The sequence below is a fragment of the Salminus brasiliensis genome, chromosome 23, assembly GCF_030463535.1.
Source record: "Salminus brasiliensis chromosome 23, fSalBra1.hap2, whole genome shotgun sequence".
NCBI classification, from domain to species: domain Eukaryota; kingdom Metazoa; phylum Chordata; class Actinopteri; order Characiformes; family Bryconidae; genus Salminus; species Salminus brasiliensis.
In genome coordinates, this window is record NC_132900.1 from 25,318,239 (window position 1) to 25,334,971 (window position 16,733).

The 16,733-nt window shown below is 44.4% G+C and overlaps 1 protein-coding gene across 3 annotated transcripts in view; it reads left to right on the top strand.

Moving 5' to 3' along the window:
- mre11a (MRE11 homolog A, double strand break repair nuclease) overlaps window positions 1–16,733 on the top strand; it is an 86,490-nt gene that overhangs the window by 5,736 nt on the left and 64,021 nt on the right. For all 3 annotated transcript variants that reach the window (XM_072668609.1, XM_072668610.1, XM_072668608.1), the window contains exons 4-6: window positions 360–520; window positions 865–952; window positions 4,919–5,060. In XM_072668609.1, the coding sequence (XP_072524710.1) occupies window positions 360–520; window positions 865–952; window positions 4,919–5,060 (391 nt within the window). The remainder of the gene's footprint in view (window positions 1–359; window positions 521–864; window positions 953–4,918; window positions 5,061–16,733) is intronic.

Consider the following 16,733-nt stretch of genomic DNA (forward strand, 5'->3'; position numbering starts at 1 on the left):
TCTCTTCTTCTCTTTCTGTTCTCCATGCTTAGTGTGGCGCACACAGACACCCAATGCAAAGATTTCCTTTTCCTCTATCTCTATCTATACCTTTTTATCTGGTTTCAGGTGAGATTTTATATTAGACACGCCTGTTACTTGCCACACATGCTTGAAACTAAGTTATTTACAAACAGTTTTGAATAGGTCCCAGGTTGAGTTTTGTGTGAAATTGTCAAATTTGCCTTTTTTCCCCATCCACCCCCTTAGGGGTGCCAACACTTTCGGCCATGACTGTACTGTATATTGCGTATATTACACCACACCAACCGACCAATGAATCTCTCTCTATCTAACACATCACCTTTTCTCCTTGCCAGGTGGATTTTGTGTTGCTAGGTGGGGATCTTTTCCATGACAACAAGCCGTCTCGGAAAGCCACGCACAGCTGTATGGAGATCATGCGGAAATACTGCATGGGTGACAAGCCAATCCTGTTCGACATCCTGAGTGACCAGGCAGTCAACTTTGGTAACAGCAGGTCAGCATTTCTTGACCCCTGCTTCCATGACGGTGAAGTTAGGAATCTCCTGATCTCAATCAGTATGCATATGGAAGCATATTTTAATATATGTAACATAAAGTTATATTTTACATAACCTGTAGCACTCAGCGTGCCTCTCAAAGTATAATGTTGCCCCCTTTGGTTCCTGTAGTGTATCACAGTCAGGTTTATATAAACATTACAAAGTAATGTAGAGGGCTCCCTGTGCCTTCTGTAAGCTATCGCAGTGTCAAATAGTGCGTCACAGTCTGTCAGGATGACAGTGTAAATCATAAGAAAATGAAATAATATATATTTAACTCTCTTGTCTTTTGGGTCAGGTTTCCGTGGGTGAACTACCAGGATGAAAACCTGAACATTTCCATCCCTATTTTCAGCGTGCATGGAAACCACGACGATCCGACCGGGGTAGGTAGAGAAAGACTGGTCTACATGTTTGTACACTACACATGTTAGCTGAGCTAGCTAAGCAAAGGCTTGCTTAGAGAGGGGCTACAGATTGTCATCCTGCTAACTATGCTAATGCTAACCAGCTCCTCTCTCCTGATTCATTAGCTTTTGTTGCCAGGCTGAAGATTTAACATTTACTGAATGACTGATTTTGAATCATGCACAGTGTTCACATAGTTCATCACCCCATGCGCAAACTGAACTTTATATTTGCTTGTTTTTTCTGGTTCGAAAATAACGTGGGATGAGCCACGTAAACCTAGAACCACCTTACGCTACCTTCAGCCCCCAATAATGCAGCGTATACTGCAGTAATATTTTGAGACAGTATGAAAAAAGTAGATAACACATATGGGAAAAACACGAGAGACGGTCAGAGAAGAAAGCGAGTCATGGAAAAGCTAATTCACTTGAGCAAAGTGGAGTGAAAACTGAGCTTTTATTGAAGAATGATCAGATTCCTACATATTTATTCTTACAACAAACTCCTGTCTCCCGCGTGCCGAGATTACAGTAATTATTAGAAGCGTTAATGTTGAGCCGCAGTACGAGGTGGGTTACCTTCTGTTTACAGGACATGGCTCCGAATCATAATGCATAAGTCCGATAAGTTAGACTTAATGATATTTCAGACCTGGAGGCTTGAGGATTATCTTTTTTTTTTCTAACTGGATCTTTGGATCTCTAGTCTAGCCTATATTTTTGTCACAGTAGGATTTTCCTCTTTGCATACCTCCAGTGTAAATCAAGCTTGTGCAGTCTCTGATGGTAGATGCCAATAACCCATTCCTTTTTTGGACTTTTATGTGTAATTCCATCACATATTATTTTTTTAACCATGACTGTAATTGCTGTAATGACAGACTGAGAGCTGCCCATACACAGCTTTCCAAACAGTGGTCTTTAGACATGCTCCCAGGGAGCTCTAGCTCTAACCCAAACCCTAACACGTCCCGTGCAGCCAATCAAGGACTTCTACAGGCAGTGAGTAGTTGGATCAGGATTAGGGGCTGGATTAGGGATCTAAAGCCTACAGAAAGGTAGGTCTCTAGGGCCAGGGTTAGAGATGGCTGCTGTAGAATGACTCTGAAAGCCCCTTTGTAAGGTGAATGTAGCCTGTGAAGCACTGTACTGAGGAAATGAGGCAGAGTTTGCTGTATAGCACGGTCAGACCAGGCTGTTGCCTCTGGGGTAAAACAAGGCGATTATGTGCAGTCCTGGTGTGAGAAAGAACATGTAATTCACCGAACAGCTCATCTTGACTAGCTATGGACATTATGTTGGCTGATGGAGCTGTTCCTCTATGTGCATTTTTTTCAGAAAGAAGAGGTCACGAAAACACCCACCCTTGTGTTTTCTGTTGGCGTACTGGGTTAAAGGGGAAGTCACAGTTTTTGTGTAGGACCTTAGCAACTCAGATTTCCTTACAGTGGTGATGAATGAAACCAGGTGCCGGTTTCCATGACTACAACTCAAATATAACCTTTTAATTTACCTTCAGAGTCCACCAATGAGCCTCCACGTGTCTTCTGAGAGTGATGGTAAAATAGTGCCGAATCTGGGGGGGGGGGGGGGGGGGATTATTTTTTTTTGTCGCACAACACCCTGCAGCATGTATCCCTCCACCATTTTTATGATATGTAATTTTTATAAATACATTTTAGACCCAAAGTCTTGTCAGATCTTGTATTCATGGCCATTTGGTGTAATGCTTTTCGGGGAGGGAGCTTTTAGGGTGGTGAACACTTCTGACCAAACCCACTCTAATTGACCTTGGGAGGGTGTTAAAGGCTGTTATGGTCTGGTACCCCCCTAAGGAGCCTTCCTGTTTTGCACCTTGTGCAGTATTGTGATGTACCATTAAAAACAGTAATTGTCCCATCATAATCAATTCATTGCTGGTCAAAAGTTTTAGAACACACACATTGTTTTTTCAGTAGTCCACTGGCAGTGTTGCAAGGCCCAGGCAAGCCTGCTTTACTGGCTTTGCCGTCTGAGCTATGATTTTTTTTTTTACTGACACTCCACCTGTCAAACATGCACCTCCAAGTTGAAACTGAGACTTGGTCCAGTGTTGAGCGGAGCTACAAGGTGTTATCATGTGAGATGTCACATGCTGGTGTGGATTTGAGTGTGTGAGACTCTCCCTTTTCAGTTTTCTGCAGTTTTCAAGAGTCTTTTATTGGTGTACGCAGCTGTACTTTCCACACTCTGGCTTTATTTGTCATTTCCCTAAAGGAAAGAGCTCCACTTATAATAGTTAGAATGCTCTATCTGTGTACCTTTGTTAAGTATATTTTAATAGATGTTATTATAGCAATCCAGAGGTGCAACAGTATCTAACTACTGCGGTAGAGAGTGCAGTAACGCTCTCTGTTGCAGCACTGCTTATATACAGACATAAATTTTCAAAGCTTAATTCACTTCCATTGCCAATGACTTGCTCCCTAAAAAAAGGGTGGCAGTTGGCAGTACTGATTATCTTTTCACCATTTGAGGTACAGTTTAAATATCAGTAAAAACTGGAAAAAAATTGGGTGTGTTCTGAAACTTTTGACCTGTGAGTTTGATCAGTGGACTTTTGAATGGAATTTTGAAGCAGTTTTTCAGAGCAGTCTTTTTTCTGACATTGCATCACAGTGACCAATAGTGTGATAAAAGTAAATATTTAATAGATTTTCTTTCCCTAGAAGACAGGAAGAAAAAAGAAAGAGAGAAGGAGCGCAATAGAGTGGCAGGGTTTTGAAACATGAGGTCTGAGCAGTGATTCCGACTGCAGCTTGAAATCAGTAATAAAAGCACTCGTAATAAAGCTGGTGTCGGGGCAGCACACTCAGAGATGATGTAGAACGGATTTTGTTGTAGTGTGAGTAATAAGCAGCTGGGCCGCTGTTTGCCTTCACTGTGGTTTTCAGACTTTATAGAATTGCTGTTGCGTGTTGAATAGAGAATTTGTCACCCAGGTGGAGGAGCTTCTTAAGAAGCTTCATTACTGTTTAATTCAGTTTAATTCAATTCAACTTTGTCCCATGAACCCCTTCCAAGAACCCACTCAAACCCTCCCCAGAATCGCTCCAGAGAACCCCACCCAAGAACCCCTCCCGAAAGCCCCTCCCAATCTCCCAAACAACCCCTCCCATGAACCCCTCCCTTGAACCCCTCCCATGAACCCCTCCCAACCCATCCCTCCCAACCCATCCGTCCCATGAACCCCTCCCATGAACCCCTCCCATGAACCCCTCCCATGAACCCACTCAAACCCTCCCCAGAATCGCTCCCAAGAACCCCTTCCAAGAACCCCTCCCAAGCCACCCCTCCCATGAACCCACTCAAACCCTCCCCAGAATTGCTCCAGAGAACCCCTCCAAAGAACCCCTCCAAAGAACCCCTCCCATGAACCCCTCCCATGAACCCACTCAAACCCTCCCCAGAATCGCTCCAGAGAACCCCTCCCAACCCACACCTCCCGAAAACCCCTCCCTCCCAAAAACCCCTCCCAAGAACTCCTCCCAACCCTCCCAAGAACCCCTCCCAAGCCACCCCTCCCATGAACCCACTCAAACCCTACCCAGAATCGCTCCAGAGAACCCCTCCAAAGAACCCCTACCAATCTCCCAACCCACCCCTCCCATGAACCCCTCCCATGAACCCCTCCCATGAACCCCTCCCATGAACCCCTCCCATGAACCCACTCAAACCCTCCAGAGAACCCCTCCAGAGAACCCCTCCAGAGAACCCCTCCCTCCCAAGAACCCCTCCCAAGAACCCCTCCCAAGAACCCCTCCCAATGGCTTTGTTACTAAAAGCTACTTTTTAAAAGCAGATTGCAATTCAAATTAAAAACTCAAAGTTTTTGTTTTTTTCAAAGTGTGTGTGTGTGTGTGTGTGTGTGTGTGTGTGTGTGTGTGTGTGTGTTCACCCCAGGCTGATGGACTCTGTGCTCTGGACCTGCTGAGCTGCGCTGGTTTGGTGAATCACTTTGGCCGTAGCCGTTCAGTGGAGAAGCTGGAGATTAGTCCAGTTCTGCTGCAGAAAGGAGGCACTAAGATCGCACTCTACGGCATTGGTGAGTCACTGCAGTCTTTTTTTAAGTGTTTGACCACAGAAAACCATAAAAATATTTGATACATAACATAAGATACCTTACAAATTTTGGATACCCCAGAAACACCAGATTTAACAGAGACCCAGGAGACAGCAGAAACACACTGGTACAACATAAACACTGGACACCACAGAGTACACTGCATACCTCAGAAACTATGGATGCTGCGTAAACACCGGATAGTTTTGGATGTTTTTTTTTTTATTAGAGCTTTTATTAGAGCTCTTCTTTGAACCAGACCAAGATAATCAGACAAGTTTTGAAAAATGAATATACCCTGACCCCCCATCACAATGTCATTTCCTCTGTGAGTATGATGTCATTGAAAAGGAATGAATCATCTCACACCTTCAGAAACTTCATATATGTCCATTTTGACACTGCTCACCTCTCCACCTCGCCTTCGATTCCATCAGACGCTAAGTCCAGAAAGTCAGACTGGGCGCCTTTGAAGTGTTCTGTGTGTCATTTCTTGTTAAACAAACACACGTAAGGACGTAGATGACCCTCAGAGAGCTGGAGGCTGCTCTTTAATCTCTACAGCAGATTCATGGACATCCAAACAACACAGTCTGAGTCACTGTGTTTTCCCCTCACTCTCTCTGTCACTCTCTCGGTCACTCTCTCTGTCACTCTCTCACTCCTTTCTTTCTTGACTTCAGGGACTAAACATGCTGGAGTAAATAAAGCACCCCATTTCTGCTGATTGCCCTGCAGGAATTGTAATAATGGCGAAGTAAACCAAGATTTTTACAATTACCCGACCTACTAGTTGGTTCTTGCATATAATTCTGGCAACACTGGGAGAGTGAGGACTGACACATGCCTCCTCTGACACATGTTCATCCAGCCACCACCTCTTTTCGAACCGCAGCTAATGCAGCATCACTGGGCAAACAACGTGCTGGGCAGGAGATGCCCGTGCCGGCCAGCATCATGTGCCATCAAGTTATGTGAGGGGCGAGTGAGCCATCTACCCACCTAGATCAAGGCCAGTTGTGCTCTCTCAGGCTCCGGCTGCTAAAGGCAGACAGCATGACCCAGGATTTGTACCTGCGATCCTCTGGCCATAGTAAAATAGGTGGACCATTTATTGCTGGTCCAGTTATTAAACTTTGTTGGACCATTTGGAGCCCCAATATTAGACTTATCCGACACATGCGCAGCCAGCCTCTTTTCAAACTGACAATACAATAAACACACTCGAAGGAAACTGCCCCAGACATCCAGCATCACAGCGAAGTGATGTGAGGAGAGAGTGTGCCATCTACCCACATGGAAGAGCAAGGCCAATTGTGCTCTCTGACTCCGGCTGCTGATAGCAGGCAGCATGACCCAAATTTCGAACCAGAGATCCATGGGTCGTAGTGGCATGGCATGGATCGGAGCTGTTGTTCCAGCGCCTCCCACAGGTAAACGTGGGAGCTGTGAAATGAAAAAAGGACTCATTGGACCTGGACCCCTTCTTCCATCACTCGAGATACATTTTCGATGCTTGTGTGTCCATTGTAGGTGACTGTGGACAGAGATCAGCATGTCCGCTCTGGTTGATCTGCGATCATGCAGCTTCAAACGCAGCAGGGGGCGAATGAATGCTGTCTTCTGTCCTAATCACCCAGGGGACGTCTTTCAGCCCACACTGGCAGCTTCTAAAGCCATAGTTGGGGGGAAAATGAAATCTCTTGTCCCGAGTGTAGTCAGTGAGCCAGTCAGGATGTGTTTGGTGCTTTTTTACTTTCACACTGGAGCTATAAGGCTTATGTAGGTAACAAAAACGGGACGATCACACCCTAAGGATTGTTAGCGCTATGGGGATTTGCCCTCCCTTTGCTCTCAAAACAGCCTTAATTCTTTATGCTGTGGACGTCTTTACCACTTTTCTAAGCAGGGGCAACAGGACTGTTTGGTGGGAGGGCTTAATAACCGTGGTATTTGCTGGCTTCGTATTTGGTTGGCTCCAAGATCCTGGGTCTTTTTATTTCAAGACAACAATAGTTCCACTGTAGCGCTCTTCAAGTACACTGACCATTACTGGGGAGACAAGTACACTATAGTGCACTGTAGCACAATAAAGTGGCTATGGGCCTCGTCCAATATCACTGCCGTGGCGTTAGCATGGCCTGGTGTTAGCGTGGCCTGGCTACCGGGCTTGTCCAGCATTGCTACCATAGTGTTAGTGTGGCCCGGCTACCGGGCTTGTCCAGCATTGCTACCATAGTGTTAGTGTGGCCCGGCTACCGGGCTTGTCCAGCATTGCTACCACGGTGTTAGCATGGCCCGGCTACCGGGCTTGTCTAGCATTGCTACCACAGTGTTAGCGTGGCCTGGCTACTGGGCTTGTCCAGCATTGTTAACATGGGGTTAGCATGGCCCGGCTACCGGGCTTGTCCAGCATTGCTACCATAGTGTTAGTGTGGCCCGGCTACCGGGCTTGTCCAGCATTGCTACCACGGTGTTAGCATGGCCCGGTTACCGGGCTTGTCAAACATTGCTACCACAGTGTTAGCGTGGCCTGGCTACTGGGCTTGTCCAGCATTGTTAACACAGGGTTAGCATGGCCCGGCTGCCGGGCTTGTCCAGCATTGCTACCACGGTTTTAGCGTGGCCTGGCTACTGGACTTGTCCAGCATTGCTACCACGGTTTTAGCGTGGCCTGGCTACTGGGCTTGTCCAGCATTAAAGGTGTTCCCATTGGATTCAGACCCTGTGACTAAAGAAGACTGAACTCATTAGAAGATGTTCCCATTAGACGATAAAGAGGTGCATTGTGGTCATTAAGGGATGCACGTGGTCAGCAACAGTACTCAAAATAGACTATGGCATTCAAGCCCAAAGTTTACCAAGACAACATTCCCCTCATCATCACACCACCTCCACCAGCCTGGACTGTTGACACAAGGCCGGTTGGGTCCATGGCATCATGCTGTTAGCCAGATTCTGATCCAACTAACTGTGGCTCAACGGAAGCTGAGATTCATCGGACCAAGCTATGTTTCTGCTTCAGTCTTCAACTGCCCAGTGTTGGTGAGCCTGTGGCCCCGCCAGCCTCAGCTTTCTGTTCTTGGCTGACAGAAGTGAAACCTTCTGCTGTTGTACTCTTGCTTGATGTAAGGATTCTTTGCCAGTTTGATGGTTCTCTTTTGAAGACAGGTTTCTTCATGGAGGACAGAAATGTGTGAAGAGCAAAGAGAGGATGGAAAATGGGTGCCTAAACGGAATTAATTTCGGCTGTTTGTGGCTCATGAACTCGCACAAATACCATAATAGCACTTACAGTATGTAATATGAAAAATGGGGATAATAGGCTCTTTAATACAGAATCTGAAAATGTATCACTTTACAGTCTCCACTCTCTTTTGTTAATGGAGTTTTTTTGTACATGTGGAAAATGTCACAATGTTCTTACAGTTAATGTGTTTTTGAACCTCCAGGTTGCTGCATGAGTCACTTAAGGTGTGTGTGTGCTTTAGTGGGTATATTAGCGGCATCTTTTTCTATTTATAACATCTGTTCTTACAGTATTGTTAATATACACTGTGTCCAAAAGTTTATGAACACACTTTCTACTTTCAGTTGCACCTATTGCTGACAGAGAAGGACACACACACACACACACACACACACACACACACACACACACACAAACACAGCTTTCACAGTCTACTCCCTGTAGAGACATATTGCCAATAGAATAGGGCTCTCGGGAGCAGATAAACAGGACCTAAAGTCTAAACTTAGCCCATAGTCTAATTTTTAGCCTATTCAAACTAGCTGAGGTTATCAGGTTGGGTAAACAGCAAAGCACTTTTGTAAGTCGCTCTGGATAAGAGCATCTGCTAAGTGCCTTAAATGTAAAAGTAAATGATCCTGTTGGAACCATGCCTAATGCCAGGTGTGGGCTAGAGGGTTGGAAAGCCCTCTGTGGAACAGTTTGCAACGATGGTTGGTGCTTCATCCAGTTTTGGGATGAGTTCCGACCTCTCTAATACTCTAATCCTCACAGCTCCTCCAAAATCTAGTAAAAAGCATTCTTCCCTGGGCAGTAGAGACAGGTGTGGAGGTGAGGAGGTGTCCCAATACATTTGTCCATTTAATGTAGAAACGCAGGTTTCTGTTATTTTGCTTTTTAAAAATGGCTATTATTAGAAATTCTTTCTCTTCCCATTTCAAGGCACCGTAACACTAACACTTGTCCTGATCCTAAGCTTTTGGTCAGCATTAGATTTTGCAATTTGTCAACTTGATGACCACCATTATGGCATTGAGGAGAATAAAACCATATGAAACACTGGAAAACCCTAAAAGGCTTATCTCAGTCAGCAGTGTAGAATGTCGTTAGGAAGAGAGAGAGAAGTGGGGACCACTTGTGACAGGTTATGGACCCAACCTTCCTACCTCTAAGCATCCAACCGGAGGGAGGGAGACATAAAGACATGGAGAGGAGAAGAGAGAAGAATAGATCAAACCAGCTAACGTTAAATTAGACAGGTTTTACAGTCGAAAGCAACATTCGCTCGCAATGTAACGTAAAGCCTGTTGCACACCAGACACGCTCCTCTGCACTATGCAGCGTCCAGAAATGCATTGTATTGTAATATATAATGCCTATTGTAATATATTCATGTAATGCTTGCACGCACGTCTGCTCCGGTACCACACCTCAAGACGCAGACGTCTCATTACGCAGAGCACTTTTCAATTTCTCAACATGCAGCTTTTTGGCAGTACTACTTTAAATTAAAGCCATATTGAGACCACAGAAAGCCTCAGTAGCTCACTTGTGCCTCGCAGTGATCATGGAGAAAGGCTGGCATTCTGGTAAACAAACAAATGCTAATGCCAGGTGACCTCAGCTAACCTCTCTGTCTTAGCCCTGTACAGCTTCAGCTCGCAACTTTCAGCTCAAAAACAGCCAGTTCACAGTGGGTGAAAGCTGCCAAGTTTATAAAATGCATCTTAGTAAATACAAACACAAAACAAAGTTATGTTTTGCAGACTAGTTTCAGTGTATTTCTACCAGAAGTCTCACTGGGGGCAGTAATTCCTAAATGTAATTGTGACAGATAATGACATGGGAACAAGGTTAGCGAGTTAAAACTGTCGTCAGCCCAGGTCTTGCAACATCAGGACAATAGGACTACTGATGTCCGGCAGCCCTAATCCGAGCCCAGTGATCTGCCTGCAGTGATCAGGCAGCGGTGAACTGGCCGCCAGTGGCCAGCAGCCCTGATCTGCCGCATTGACCCCGCTGATCTTGCCCAGAAATGTGGCTGCAGTGATCTGCTGCGATGATCACAGCGGTGAGCAGACTGCCCGTGCCTAGAAGCCTTGACCCGGCTGCAGTGATATGGGCCTAAGTTAAGTTGGCCTACCAGATCCGGCTTTAGCGGTCCTCTCGCAGCTCTCCAGCTGCTGGATCCGTCTGGATCCAGTGGTCAGGGCCAGATTTGCTTTGTGCTGCTTTGCTTTGCACAACTTTGCGCCTGGTCTTATATGTATGATGCAACAATCTTCTGATATTTGAGCATGCCTTTGTATAATAAAAGCCACCAGTTTGCTTAGTTTGGGTACACACCCTAACAGATTTTGAGATTGCAACCTGGGCCTCCAGGATTGGTTCATTATCTGGCTGGCCACGGTAGTGTTGAGAAAAGACTTCAAAAAGGAACAAAGCCTAGAGAGCTTATCTACAGGCAGAGACCCAGCATGCAGGCCCCAAAAAGTTCTGAGAAGTGGAATGATCAAGGGTTTTGTCCTTAGAAAGTGAAACTGACAAAAATGTGAGGGCTGCTCTGGCAACCAAAAGGGTGCCATGCGACAAAATAGAAGCGAGTAGCCTATTTAACATTGAAAAAAGTCCAGTTAGAAGGGTCAAGGGGAAGGATCTTAAAAGCATCAGTGATATCTGCCTTAGTAAGCAGCACACTGCTTGAGCCAAATAGCATCATCCACTGAGGCATAAAACAAGGAAAATAGCTTGGCCGGAATACATTTATTAACACTAGCAGTGCAATCAGAATGAGGCAAAGGCATGTCAAAAATCTAATGTTTTTTCCCCCAAAATATGCAATATAAAAATAATAAAATATACAACTGTATTAAAATGCATGTGGGTGTTTGCTTATTATCTGTACTAAAGAAAAAAAATAAGCCAACTGATAATCACCCATGCATGCACAGCTCCGCTCTGCCTCGGCCGCCCCTCGGCCACTGGCACCACGATCAAGCACACAGCGACAGATTTAGCCAGTCTCAATCCCCCTAAAAAAAATCTAAACTAAAATCAGCGGTGTGGGACAGCTTCTGAGACCCCCAAAACGGACGTGAGGACATAGAATGTGGACGTAAAGCTGCAGATCAAAGGAGGGAATACCTCAGACTTGTTCTCCCATCTATGAGAACACCCTCCCTCTGAGCAGATCAGAGTAGGTTTCCCGTTAATAACTGTCTTCCTCACAAAATGCATGAAATTTCCACTATAAAACCTCTCTCTGTTTCCTCCTGCTCAATCCACACGGTAAGCACCAGCAAAGGTGCTGAGTCATCCGAACGTATAGGCACGCTGGTGCTGGAAATCTTGTTCACATGGCTGTGAAATGTCCGTGTTGAGGCCCTTTCACATTGATTTGGATTTTTCCAGACCCAATGTGGAAGAAGCTGTTAAATCACGTGCGTTCATTTTCAAAATTTGATGTGCCAATTTTTTTTTTCTCTGTTAAATCTAGACTCTATAATGAGGATCATGTCAGAAATTATCCCTCTGTCTGCAGTATCTGGTTATTTCCCACTAACTTAGCAGTAGAACAGATGCTAACAACAGTAGTTGATCAGACACTGACCCAGGTTCAGTTTCTCAGATATTAAATATTTTTTCTGGTATATTTATACTTCCATAATTGTACTAAACACTAAATGCATGATCTTTACTTTTAATGTAAATTGTGGTATTAGTGCTTTTACTATTTCTATCATTTTTATTATTATTCTGTTCATTCTTAGCTAGCTGTGTAAAGACACTTCCTGACACTTCCTTCCACTTCCTTAGCCTACTGTCACACAGTTATATTCAAAGGGAATTACGTTAGATCCCTCATCTAAACAGGCCAAAGAATTAAATCATGCTGTAGCATATTTTACTGCCAAGGACATTATGCCTTTAAGAGCGGTGGAAAAACCTGGAAAATACTGTGATCCCACAATAACCGTGATACTGCGATATTTAATCGTGAAAATTTCAAGCCGTTGCAACCCTACTCTCTAGCGGAGCGCTTACAGGTTCAGCACCAGGGAGAGCGCCCAAGGACGTTGTGATCTGTCATTTCGTGCCTTTTGTCAGATTTTCCAATTTTAGTACCTTTTCGCAACCTCTCCGTGAAAAGGAAGGATCCTGGAAGAAACACTAGCAGAGTTGCAGGGTTCTAGAAAAAGTCCTGTTGGAAGTTGAGATGAACTTGTTTCGGAGCAACAGCGGAAGCAAAAGTATAGAAGTGCCCGATATCCAAAGAGAACTAGCTCATCTGTTAAGCATGGTGGTGGGAGTGTTATGACCTGAGCCTGTATCACTGCCACAGGTGCTGGTTCACCGATTTTCCCTGAAGATTTACTTGCGGAAGGCTGTAGCACAATGAATTCTGGGGAGTATAGTAATTTCTCACCAGCTCAACCTCAGGGAAAAGCTCATTGGGTGACACTTCATCCTACAGTAAGACAGTGGTCTCAAACCTCCTGCCAAAGCAACATGGCTGTGTATCACCACCAAAAATAGGAAACTGCTTCTCGGGTCAAGTCAGTCATCTGATGTAAATTCAGTCGAATGTGCCTTCCCTATGTCGGAGGAAGACCCTAGGAGCACTAGCCCCTGAAGCTTGTGGAAGTTCCATGTCATTTCTATATATCTATAAAGGCTTTATTAAAATTAGACCGGTGTGCACTTTGGGAGTTCAGAGGGAAATCCAATGGAAACGTGGCTTTGTCTCAGACATTCAAGGAGGGCACAGTAATGGAGTGAAAGGGACAGAATAGATGAAAGTGGAGAGAGGGAGTGATGTTCCTCCTCAGAAACCAGAAGTGATTCTTCTTTTTCTCTCTGTTCACAAAAGGCCTTATCCTGCCACATCTCCCTTGCTGCCTCATTATCTGACTGTCCACTGTGTTCAGTCAGTGGGCTCTCTCTCCTGTGGAGGTTTCGGTCCTGAGAAGTAGTAATAATGTGTTTGTGGAGGTGAGAGAAGTACAGGTAGGTAGTGTGATGATATTAGCGTGAGAGATTTCCCCTTTTGCCGGGTCACTGGTTGCCTTACCTTGGAGCACTTTTGGTAGGTACTGACCACTGCATATCGGAAACACTTCACAAGACCTGTCTGATGTTTGGGATAAGTTCTTACCCAGTTGCCTAGCTCTCATCATCTGGGCCTTGTTAGAGCCTTGTCAGTGACTGGAACATGCTGATTTTCAGCTTTTTTTTTTTTTTGGACCTTTAGTCTCAAATGAAATTTGCATACTGTACAATACGTCACTTTGTGAAATAGTGGTACACACACCTGCAATGGAGTGATTGTGGGAGCGATAAAAGAGGCTGCAAAGAGGCTAAAATAGCAAGAGTGCAGACTTAAAGTAAACCTGATCCACCCAATCAGACATTCCTGTGTATGTGGGCTATGTATTGACAAGAACCTGGTAATACAATATGTCTCATGATACAGGGGTTATTCGAATATATTAAGATTTTTAATTTATTTAACATTTTAGGAAGACTATCATAGTATAAAAACTAGGAATGCACCCATCCTTTTCTCTGTTCTGAAACAGATACATAAACTTTGATCTGCTACCACAGTGGATTTAATAAACCATATATCTCACCATGTAAAACTTGATGTTACTGTAACAAATGAACACAGATATACATTGTGCTGGACCATGGCACATTGTGAAGTTTGAATAGCAGCAGCTTCTTATATGTGGAAGACCAGCTTTGGCAGTGACGTCATTACCCCCTCCCTCTTGCTCTCGGTTCTCCTCCATTACAGTCGCAAGTTTTCAACCAAACAGTTCAGCTCTTGTATCTCTCCATAGCTGAAAAGCAGCAGAAACAGAAAAGCTGTGGCTTGTAAAAATGGCGACAGAAATTTACTAATATTAGTGAAAAAGTATGAAAAGTCTGCTGATTGTGGTTTTTGTAATCTGCTGATTGTGGCACTGATAAGTGTAAGTCTTGCTGTTATGATTATGTATGTGTTTACTCTGATCCTGAGTTATGAAGTCTATGTTATGAAGTCTTGTGGTGCGGGAATCGGGTTCAATGAAAAAATCTGCCTTATTATCCGATACCTGATCCAGCATTTATGTCAAAAGATTTCATACCATTGCAACCTTACTCTCTAGCAGAGTGCTTACACATTCAGCACCAGGGAGAGCGCCCATGGACGTTGGCTAAAGAAAGATGCCGTTACATTTGAGTCTCCTGATGGAACTCTTGCTAGAGCTTTCATTTCGTGCCTTTTGGCAGATTTCCCAATTTTAGTACCTTTTCACAACCATCTCCGTGGAGAGGAAGAATCCTGGAAGAAACACTAGCAGAGTCGCAGGCTTCTGGAAAAAGTCCTGTGGGAAGATGAGACCAAGATGAACTCTCAGAGCAATAGCAGAAGCAAAAGTATGGAGGCGCCCGATATCCAAAGCGAACTAGCTCATCTGTTAAGCATGGTGGTGGGAGTGTTATGACCTGAGCCTGTATCACTGCCACAGGTGCTGGTTCACCGATTTTTACTAAAGACTTACTTGCTAAAGGCTGTAGCACAATGAATTCTGGGGAGTATAGTAATTTCTCGTGATGAATAAATTGGCCTACTTAACCGATACCCGATCCAGCATTTATGTTAGAATGGGAACTAATATCCAATCCTAGAATCGGATCGGTGCATCCCCACTAAAAACGCAGTAAAAGAAAACTTTTTATCCATTCAGACCTGAAGACACCGTACAACCCTGCTATCTAGCATCCGGGCTGAATGAACCACTGTCTGCCACCAATCTTGTTCAATCGATTTTTTAAAAATCCATATTGAAGTTTTTGAGAAGTGATACATTACTGCACAATGAAATACCACAAAACTCTGGTGTATAAGGATTCTCTTACACCCTTACTTTCCACCCCCTACATTGCACAGCTGTTTTGCTGGTCCCTGAAAAGCTGAATATTGTTCTAAAAATATATATGGCCAGTGTTGATGTTTTGTTATTGCTGTAGAAACAAGAGGCAGCTGTGAGAGCAGAGTGTGTGGAGGAGAGAAGATGAGAAAAGGCAGACCTTGTGCAGTGGTGTGTGTTATGTGCTGGACAGGTTTGTTGTGGTTCCTCAGAAAATAGACTTTTTATTCCGCTCTATGAAACCCCAGCAGCCAGTGTGAAGAGGCTGTGAACATGCTTGTGGAAAGTAGCAGTGAGCCTAAAGCTTTCCGCGGTGCCTTTAGCGTTTGTGAGCACCATTAAAAACCTGTATTTTGGCAAAGTTTGGGCTTAGGTCAGTGACTGGGGATTAAAATCTGGAGTTTACTGATATCTAGTGAAAAGAAACTTAGTGGTCTGATGATTTTGGACACTTCCTGTACTCAAAACAGCGTTTGTCTGTGTCTGCCTGCACGTGTGCCTGTGTGTGAGAGCTGCCCTGCTCGCCCTCCTCCCCGCGCTGCTCTTTGGTAAACAGAGCAGGCTGCTTTACCTCACCCTTAAATCTTGAGCCCAACCAAAACCCTAAATCTTAGCATAACACTAAACTTATAAAGGGGAGCTGCATCCTGTTTACAACAAAGCTCTGAGCTCAAAGCTAAGTTAAAGTCGTCCTCGCACCCGAACTTTCCGCTCCACCTTAAATGACAACAGTTGCAGCAGACTCAAAAGGGAGCCCAGCCTCTTCTGGTCGATACCGGTTGGCACCACAAATGACCGAACAGCAAGATTAAAAATGGACAAAAAGCAGTAGAGAGTTATTAGTTGTGACATTAGTGATGAAAATGTGAGATAGATGTGAAAGTCCATACAGGTAAACAGTCATGTGCACAGCTATGCAGTGAGGTGAGCATTAACCAATGTGAAATAAGGTCACAAGTGAACACTGTCTAGGGTAGTTTTCGAAAAAACTGGGGCAGCTGAGGATCATGATCACGAGGATCACGAACTGGGTCGGAACATTAAAAGCAGATACTTGCTGATACTGGTGTTTTAAAGGTCTGTTGGTGTGTCTTATACTATGTCAGTTTAAAAAAATTATCAATAGATCGTCTTGCTTACAGTATCGCAATATATCTCAATATATTGAATCGCAACCGCTGTATCATATACACAGCCCCAGTTGTTCATTTGGTGATTCATTTATTTCATGTAAACCAAAAAAACCTGAACTCTACACTGTATGCCAAAAGTATGTGGACGCCTGACCATCACACCTATAGGGTTTTTGTTGGACATCCCCTTCCAAAACCGTGGGCATTAATATGAAGCTGTATGGAGTTACAGCCCCTGCTTTGCAGCCCCTGCCACATTTCTGGGAAGCTTGTTTACAAGATGTTGCTGTGTTTCTGTGGGAATTGATGATGCCTTCCTACATGTTCAACAAGATGATCTGGATCTCAATCA